Raw genomic sequence first — 9,845 nt, 5'->3', positions numbered from 1 at the left:
ATGATTTAAAGGTGTTGGGGTCTGTCACAGTTAAAAATTAAGTGGTGTAGCGGTAGGGTAGCCACCTCTAGGGGGTTATTAAAAATGTTTACCAATTAATCAATTTGTTTATTTTTGTGAGTAAGCCTACAATTATATATTTTTTTAATTTTGTAAGCAAGCTTAGTTCTAACAATCTGTGTTAACTCCCTATGACTGTTTGCACAGTTACTCTCTCTTATATATCATATCAAACTATGCTAAGAATTTCATTGTACAGTAGCTATGACATTTTCATTAATATATTCAATGGTTTTATTCAAGTTCTATAGCAAAACAAGTTTTGATTCTGTATCAGTTGGCAGGCCTTATTTTAACGAAAATAGAAGGCGCCAAAACAAACAAACAAAGTAAAGTCAACACAACAAAGATTGGATTTTGGATAATTTGTATTGAAATTGAGGAGATGAATAAGGTTATTGTTAAGATAACTTCTGTTTATTGAATGGTTTAATATTATTAACACGACGAAATGACAACTGAACTATGCTACATTTATATTATGACTCTTTAATACAGTTAATCAATCACTGGTTAAATTGTTTCACACCATATGAGTAATGAAGAGTTATTTGAAAATTAGTTATTTACTCATAATAACAAGAAAGAACTTTGAGACATAGACACTCAATTTACATAATGTGAGGATTGAGAACTTGTTTATGAGCACTTGCATGACATTTTGTGAAAAGCCTGCATAGTGTCATTTGTTTACTGTTACTGTTTTATTGTATTTCAATACCATGACAACTTATGATGGAGTTGAAACTTGATGAACTGCCGCCTAAGGTTTCAGAGTTTCTCTATAGAGGTAAAGTGTTTTTTCGTATTGGTATTGGTTACTACATTTAGGTTTTTAATTTGATCCAATTATGCTAGAATAACTTGATGCTGTTTAATATTTAGAGCCTCTTGTCAGTTATTGCAGGTTCCAGGATGTACACCCAACGATTCAAGTTCTCTATGTAAGGAGACAGTTTTGGTACACTGTATACTTCCATATCTTGTTGGCACAAACATCCGAATTAAAATATCGATCGATATATCGATTATTCGATATATCGTTTGGTTAGTTAGGTAAGGTTAACCTAGCCTAAGTAACTAACCAAACGATATATCGAATTCAACCATTGAATACCTAATCTATATTACTTATTTGGTTGTTTGTGCCAACAGATATGGAAGTGTAAATACCCGACAATTTACCATTTGTCATTGAGCTATGAATTAATGGTGCTATCTAACTTAGGCCTATCAAAAAGGTCTTTAGAAGTAACAAGACCAGGGTTAAGACTGTTTCCCTTTCAAAATGTATAAAAATGTCATTGGCATCAAACAGGCCTACTCACACTTTAAAGACAGTTTTCCAGAAGTAACAATGAAGGTCTAACGCTTTTGATTATACTCACAGGCCACTAAGAGTGTCTGAAAAACTGTTGCTTCGGGCTATCACTTAATTATTTCTATGCAACAAAATTTTATTTTAATCAATAGCCGTAAATTATTCATTAATTTAATGCTTCTTATGTAAATACTGCAAATAAATAATAATTTAATAACCTATGATTGGTTTTTATTCAATGGTCTATACGACCATGGCTGGTTGGAGAAGCCTAAAGCCGCGTTTACACCGGAGTTTGGAACATGAGTTGCAAACAGAAATTGCAAACATCTCCAAAAACGCGCATTTTTAGACGAAACATTGCTGTTGCAATCAGTTTTTCAGTGTTTGCAACAGAAATTTTTGTTTCCACTTGAAGTCGGTAAAGATCATAGGGAGTTGCAAACTCTTTGTTTGCAACACTAGTTTCGGTCACTATGAGCTGTTGAAACACGAAACAGAAACATTTCTCCGCCATCCCCTACGCTGCCACCTCCGCTCTCACTCACATGATCACTCACACCACCCTGTGTCTCGACTCAGTGTTATTAACCCTGTCTAGTGTCTGGACTGCTACTAGCTACCTCATGTTTGTTGTGACTTATCTCGTGTCGTGCGAGTTTTGAGTGATGGAGAATCTACTGAGTGAGATGGAGTGGGGAGATTACAATATTATTAAGTTAATTAGCTTGTACAGAGAACAGCAAGTGCTGTGGAATCAAACTATGTCTGACTATAAAAACTAAAACAAGAAAAACTATGCGTGGAATGACATTTCACGGGAAATGAACTTAAGCGAGACAGAGGTCCAAAATAAAATGAGGAACCGAGGAACCTCATAATTGAATTTAACAGAGAATCTAATAAGGGCAAAAAGTTTGGATCAGGGGCCGACGATGGGAAAACCAAGTGGAAGTTTTTTTTTCAATCAATGATGAATCATAATCAAGGTCGAAAGTATTCCAAACATTTTCATGAAACATGGAAACAAAACCATGAAATAAAAATTGCAAACTTTTATTTGAAACTACTGTTTTGCAACTGCTGTTTGTAATAAAAGTTTGCAACTTTTTGTTTGAAAACCCGGTGTAAAAGCGGCTTGACAAAAGTAAAACGTTCTCTGGTACCGTTAATCAATATCTAATTTTTACTGGTACGCTATCTAAAATATATTTTTTGCAGCTGGACTAGTAACATGTACTGCAATCCTTGACACATCCAGATGTGACCTTCTCTCGCTGGGAACCCTTACTGCAGAGGATGTCAACCAGATTTATTTGCTTGCTGCTAAACAAATGCGAGCAAGAGAATTTATTTCAGGTAATATTCCAAGAAGGTAGGCTACTATGAAAATCTCCCTTTTACTAATTGCGGGGCTTAGGAAAAAGATCTGTAACCAACTGTCATAGAGAAATAATTAGCTTATGAAGAATGTAAGACATACACATTCATCCATCATTAATCTTTGGTTTGTAACATGTCTAAATAGGGTTACTAAGTACACATTCCAGAAAAAATACCAAAAACTAAAATTTAAAACTTAACTGTGCTGAAAAAAGGCTAAGTTTATACCGCAAGTAAAAATCATATTTAACTGAGTAAAACCTCCATATTTTTTACTTGAAAGGTGAAATTTTTCTATTACTTTTAGTAATGAAGGAATGTTGCCTTTTTCATATTTAATTTATGGACTAGACCAATTTGAATTTAGATTAAAGAGCCTATAGGTCCACACTATGCTGTCGAGGACTTGATAGACTATACATCCAGGATGTTTTAAATAATCGTATTATGAACATATTAATGAATTAATAAATGTATTATTAGTATACTTGCAATTGCATTAAAAAAATGTTTTTAGGAGGTCAATTAACAAACTCAAGTATACCTGGAAGATGGGGTCATCTGAGCACAGGGTGTACTGCTTTGGACCAACTGCTGGGAGGAGGTCTGGTCACAAGAGGGGTCACAGAGTTGGCAGGTCACAGTGGAGCAGGCAAGACACAACTGTGTCTACAACTGTCACTGACATGTCAACTGCCTCAGGATAATGGAGGCCTCAATGCTGGTAAGTTAGGCAATAGTCACGTCAATGGAGGTCTCAATGCTGGTAAGTTAGGCAATAGTAACGTTAATGGAGGTTGCAATGTGGTAAGTTATGCAATAGTCACGTTAATGGAGGTCTCTATGCTGGTAAGTTAGGCAATAGTCACGTTCATGGACGTCGCAATGTGGTAAGTTAGGCAATAGTCACGTTAATGAAGGTCGCAATGCTGGTAAGTTTGGCAATAGTCACGTTAATGGAGGCCCCAATGCTGGTAAGTTAGGCAATAGTCACGTTAATGGAAGTCTCAATGCTGGTAAGTTAGGCAATAGTCGCGTTAATGGAGGTCTCTATGCTTGTAAGTTAGGCAATAGTAAGGTTAATGGAGGTCGCAATGTGGTAAGTTAGGCAATAGTCACGTTAATGGAGGTCTCTATGCTGGTAAGTTAGGCAATAGTCACGTTAATGGAGGTCCCAATGTGGTAAGTTAGGCAATAGTCACGTTAATGGAGATCGCAATGTGGTAAGTCAGGCAATAATAACGTTAATGGAGGTTGCAATGTGATAAGTTCGGCAATAGTAACGTTAATGGAGGTCGCAATGTGGTAAGTTAGGTAATAGTCACGTTAATGGAGGTCTCTATGCTGGTAAGTTAGGCAATAGTCACGTTAAAAGTAAGGCTGCAATGGTCACTAAAACCAAAAACTAGGTCTTCTGTGTATACAGCTGTTTTGGCCTCGTTGCAGACAGCCGTCCTCAGAACAGTTCATTAAGGATTTCAGGCCCTTCTCAAGAGAAGGGTTTAATGTTTAATGTTTAATTTAATGTTTCTCATGACAACAAAAAAAACTTTCAAACCATAGCCTACTCTTCAGTCTATTAGTTTGTCGGCCATTTGCGAGCTACAATTAAATTATGTCAAGACATAGGCTAGAAGAACACAGACTAAATACAGTATTGTCTAGTTGGTTTCAAAATGTTTTGTACATTTGTCTTTACAACAAAGCACTGTAGATGTGCTGTAAAAATTAATTAACTGTAACCTCTTATAGAATAGGCCTAACTATAAACTGAAATACCAAAAAGTGAGCATTTTTTGCAGCTTTTAAGAACAAGTTTGTTTACAGGAGCAGTTTTTATTTGTACTGAAGATAGATTTCCATCCGTGAGGCTCAATGAACTGATCAAGACATTTCCTGGTGCTAGAAGGTCTAAGAACATAACATTTGGAAGTAACATTTTTGTTGAACACATCGCCGATGCTGTAAGTCTCCTCATTATGTAGCTTGTGATTTTTACTCAGGTTTACTCGTAGTGATGCTTATCAGCAATTAAAAGGTTACTAAATCAGTTGTTATTTATATTTTCTTCTAAAATTGTTTGGCCCTTTTTTATAATTCAACCATACAATATTAGATACTCTATTGTTTGGTGACATCAAGACTGATCCCTTAGTCAAACTATAAAATGCCTAGCCTTTAAAATGTTGATGGAGAATTTAAGGGATACGTTTCAAAACAACACATTATGTATGCTTAATGAATAAACCACAGTATTATACTAAATAATAAAGAAATGCAGAAATAATGTCATTTCATAGACAGCAGGCTTTGTACATGGGCTTTTTGTAAAACCTGTTGGAAAAAAATATGTTACTGTTATTATAATAAAAACAACGTTACTTTGTGAAATACTAACGAGCCAAGCCAATTGGAAAATCAGAAAAAACAGGGAGTGCCTAAGCTTTGAAGACTGGGAAATTTGGAATAACCGCAATAGCCTTTGTTTGAGAGTCCATTCTTTAACTGTGTTCTGTCGGTTCTCTTTGAGGTTGTTGTGTACTAAATTGTGATCGCAAGAGATGATCATATTGGTGTTATATGATCACACTTTTTTTGTGATCCTGGGAGCAATAAATTACCAATTAAGAGTTGTGAAATCACATAGTTTTATATTTTTAAAAGGAATTTCTGGATAATTGAATATCTTCATTTTAAAAATAGTTGTTTAGCTTCCGAAATACTGTATTATACTTAAAAAGGTTTACAATACCTGCATATAGTAATCCTTTGTTACTGAATTTTGGCAACTAGTTTAATTGACAATCAGACTTTACCTCAGCCCGGTCACGATCGATTGTCAATGTCCCTTCGTGTTTTTCGTGTTCTTTTTTAATGTGTGTCTGTTCCGTGTTATCGTGTTTTGTATATGTTTTATTTATTGAACTCTGTTTGTTAACGACCTTCGAATGAAGTGATTACTTGACACCTTGAGGCCTGAAGATGGTTCAGAAGAACCGAAACTAGTTGCCAAAATTCAGCAACAAAGGATTACTATATGCAGGTATTGTGAACCATTTTAAGTAATTGAACAGCATTCGATCCCTATTAGTTTGGATGCTTGACTCGGGTGTAGGCGTACTAGTTTGCTTACATGTTTGGTCCAGGTGGAGCTGCAGCAGTGTGTGGGCACGAGGCTACCACAGTTGCTGAGACAACAACGTATCGGCCTTGTTGTGGTAGACTCTGTAGCAGCCATATACAGAGCTGACTACACACACGCTGAGATGGTACAGAGGGCGAGGGATCTGAGGACTCTGGCTCGTCAACTACACTCACTGGCCAACACTCACCACATTGCGGTTGTGTGCATAAATCAGGTCAGGTGGTCATTTTAAAACTCTCCCCGTTATTGTTTATGTATTTTTAAATTTTTTATTCAAAGTGAACATTTTTGTGTGTGTTTCTTTACCCATTTATATCTTGTCACGAATGTACCTCATTACTTCATTTCACAGTGAGGTAGCCATACTGCAAACACAACAGATTGATGTTTCAGTAGGGCTAGAGTTGCCGTTTGCTTTTCGAGGCACTCGTCCCGGTCGTCTTGACGGTGACATGGTGGCTCAGGTCGGTGCACTGAGTGTAGCGTTGTGGTCTTTCTCCATGTGCAAGTTTGATTCCCGTATGTGTGCAATCCATATTAAGTTTCTTATGTTAGGCTTAGTCGGTGGGAGCGCTCACCTGAAATATATGAGAACATTTTTCAATTTTTTTTTTTTTTTTTGAGGATGAGGATTTTTCTTCTTTGGTTTTTATCTTGACTTGATATCACGTTGAAATATATATATTTCATTCATATATATTTCATATTTGATATATAGAAATAAAAAATAACCTGAAAAAATAATTACCGTATTATATATATTTTGGTGGGTTAGTACTAAGTATTTTTTGTGGGTGTCAGTGAAAGGGAATTTTGGTAGATGTTATTTTAAAATTATTTTGGGTTTTATTTTCTCCTGATAACAAAAAAACTTTCAAACCATACTCTTCTATTTCTTTGTCGTCCATTTGTTTGCTGCAACACCCTCCCTCTTTTAGCGAATTTCACTATAGGCAAGTACCGGTAGCTATTTACAGTAGGTAGCACGCTAAGACCTAGGCCCCAGACTGATATACTTTTTAATTTTGATGTTCCTACTTACTAGATTCCAAAACACTAATTGTTAAAATTTTTATATATGTAAATATATGTCTGTGAATGAGATAACTTGAGTAATTTTTGTCTGATTTTGATGGAATTTGGCTTGAAGGTGTAGGGTGAGATAAACTTGAATGAGTTTGCGAACCAGCATGATCGGACTATGGGAACAGGGTGTTATGAGGGGTTTATGGGCTAAAAATTGGTTTATCTTATTTTTACCCTCACAACATAAAATTTCCAAATTTCTCTTTACACTATTTCAAAGAGCTTGAGGTTATTGGTTACAGAGGAAATTGAGAATTTGAAATTCCCACGTTATTCTTATGGAGAATTTAGTAAACTGTTGTAATTAAAAATAGGTATTTACCTTCGTCTACAGCTCAAACTGTTGTAACTTGAGTTACGGCCATTTCGGCATTATAATGCCATCGTCAGACGTTGAACATTCAGCTGACGTAGCGTTGTCATAGTTAAAACACATAACACGAACACGAATAACATCTTTCAATTACCTAACGAAAACACAACGAACAGGCCTGTCGCACACACGGTACCGGTTGACATTGCCGCGATCTGAACTGGATGCCGACTAGAGGTTAATCCTGCATCGTTCTTTGCGTAGTGGTGTTATCAGCTGACCTTTGTACTCCTGCCTTTTGTCTCTTGTCCTGGTCTAAAATACTATTGAATATGATGTGTGACTTATATTGTAGTTTGTCATTTAATATTGTGTCATCAAAATTATTTTCTGTATAGGCTCTGTAAATTTCGTATTCTTCTAGTGTCTCCAATTTATTTCCTTTCTTGCTTCTGTGGAGTATATCGAGGCCAGTGTTCAGATCAGACATGTCATGATTTTTGTCAACCAGGTGTTGAGCAAAGGATGATTTTTGTTTTTCGGCTCTTGGACATGGGTGGTGTTCTTTGTACCTGGTTCCGAATGTCCGTCCAGTTTTTCCTATGTAAAAGCTCGGGCAACTAGAATGTTCAACATCTGACGATGGCATTACAATGCCGAAACGGCCGTAACTCAAGTTACAACAGTTTGAGCTGTAGACGAAGGTAAATACCTATTTTTAATTAATATCACAGCTCAGGGGCTAAAAATGGATTTTAAAACTGTTGTAGTTTGTTTGTTTATGGATATATTTTGATCAAACTTGGCAAATTTATTATTTAAACTAAGCTATTCATATTTCACTAAAAACACACTTTATTACCCTCCCTGTAGCAGCAAACCTAGGGATTTAATTTAAAATCCAATACTGGTAAATGGAAATTCGCTTAGTCTGCAGGTTTGCTACGGCAGGGGTATTTTGGTTACTTATAATGTACAGTATCAGTTAGATAATTCACGTTGACAGGTTTCTGATGTCCGGAGGGGAGAACACAGTGTGACTGTGCCTGCCCTGGGACTAGCATGGGCCAACTTGGTCACCTGTCGTCTGCAGATGTTCCGCAACTATGAGTTCCGACGGCTGCAAGTTGTCTTCTCCCCTCAGCTGCCACAAGGCTACTGTCAGTACAAGATTGCAGCAGCAGGGGTCCAGGGGATACTTCCTGTTGTGTACTCTCAGTAGAACTAGGGAGCGTTCTGTTGAGTAATAATGGTTCCTATTCTGTGATTTACATCCTAAGTTACTATTATTGCAGTTTGTTGATGAAATGTTTCACTTCAACAAATAAATAACTTTAAAAGAGTTTATAATGTTTATATAAATCTACCAAATGTCTTAGTGGAAATTAAAAATAAAAGAATGTTGCAATTAAATAAATAAGTATGAAACGTAACGTGTTGTTTATCCTAAAAGTAATAACTATTAAAACCTCTTTTTCATCTTGTGGAAAGCCATACCTTAGAATCTAAGGCTTAGATATAAAACATATTTACAATGTTGTGGAAGAGTCAACATTTTTCTTGCAGAGCAGTTGTTAAATTGAAAAGTTTGTTACAGAGTGTACATTGAAAACAAAAACATATTTCACCACTAGGGCGTAAATTGAAGACTTTTCACCCGAGCTCAGGTTTCACCTATTCTATGTTTCACGTCTTCTATGTGGGGCTGGCGCAATGTTGCAATACTATCATTGTTGTAACGTGAAAAGTGGGGTTTTCTATAAGGTAAACTATTGCATTATCTCTACTAAAAAAACAATCAAAACAAAACCCTTGTACAGTTAATAAAATTTATTTTAACATTTTATTATTTAAAAAGCATGTAATAATTTTCTATGAATGTAATATGTTTAAAGGATGTTTTCTTTGAACAAAATTATTGCATTTTCATGATTTTAAGTAAAACATGTAACATACATAGAATTGAAATTTTTTTATTCTCTTTGTTATAACATTTCCTACAATCATGTAGGCTACAGTTAACTTTTGTTGTAACTGTTACCGTTAGTTCTTTATTTGAATAAAAATGTAATAATTAATATTTTTTTGGACTTTTATTTCTGTTGTAAAGCTTTAATTATGTCTCCCAAGTTAAAAATTGGATGGCCTATAGTTGTAGTAGGACAGGTTACTGACCTTTTCGTTCTATTGTAAGGGTTACCAAAGTGTCCAAATTTTCAACCATCTTTCACAAACCCGGGCACACCATCACTGTCTGAGACATCACCGTGATTTTTGCAGACGCATTTCACAATAGCCAAAACACTGCGATCATAAAAGCTCAGCTGAAGCTCAATTTTATTTTATAACTGTCTTGGTGCGATCCCTCAAGCTTGTAGTTTAGGCTTTGCTTGGCTTGAAAATCAATCCGCTCACACACCTCCACAACTAACATAAGTTTTTTCAAATTTTTGTACTACTGAACAATTAATTATCGTGGCACCTGCGACGTCCCCTAAAGCTGCCCCTTATAAGGCGCCGCGAACGGTCGCCCCACC

The 9,845-nt window shown here is 35.9% G+C and overlaps 1 protein-coding gene across 1 annotated transcript; it reads left to right on the top strand.

Annotated features, from left to right (window-relative positions):
* Positions 1-657: 657 nt before the first annotated feature.
* Positions 658-8,705, top strand: LOC128990777 (DNA repair protein XRCC3-like). The gene is made up of 6 exons (XM_054413354.1): positions 658-850; positions 2,603-2,740; positions 3,282-3,488; positions 4,592-4,728; positions 5,911-6,123; positions 8,315-8,705. The coding sequence occupies exons 1-6, from the start codon at positions 793-795 to the stop codon at positions 8,528-8,530; spliced, it is 969 nt and encodes a 322-aa protein (XP_054269329.1). The 5' UTR covers positions 658-792; the 3' UTR covers positions 8,531-8,705.
* Positions 8,706-9,845: the final 1,140 nt, after the last annotated feature.

Source organism: Macrosteles quadrilineatus, unplaced genomic scaffold (assembly GCF_028750875.1).
Source record: "Macrosteles quadrilineatus isolate MER2022 unplaced genomic scaffold, UCM_ALF_1.0 Scaffold_3__2_contigs__length_128488019, whole genome shotgun sequence".
In the NCBI taxonomy this organism is placed as follows: domain Eukaryota; kingdom Metazoa; phylum Arthropoda; class Insecta; order Hemiptera; family Cicadellidae; genus Macrosteles; species Macrosteles quadrilineatus.
This window is presented reverse-complemented; position numbering and strand designations above follow the sequence as displayed.

Bases quoted from the DNA above. Each gene is read 5' to 3' on its own strand.
- LOC128990777 (XM_054413354.1), top strand. From the start codon at position 793: ATGATGGAGTTGAAACTTGATGAACTGCCGCCTAAGGTTTCAGAGTTT. The intron at 851-2,602 runs GTAAAGTGTTTT...TATTTTTTGCAG, and splicing joins TTCAGAGTTTCTCTATAGAG to CTGGACTAGTAACATGTACT. The intron at 2,741-3,281 runs GTAATATTCCAA...AAATGTTTTTAG, and splicing joins AGCAAGAGAATTTATTTCAG to GAGGTCAATTAACAAACTCA.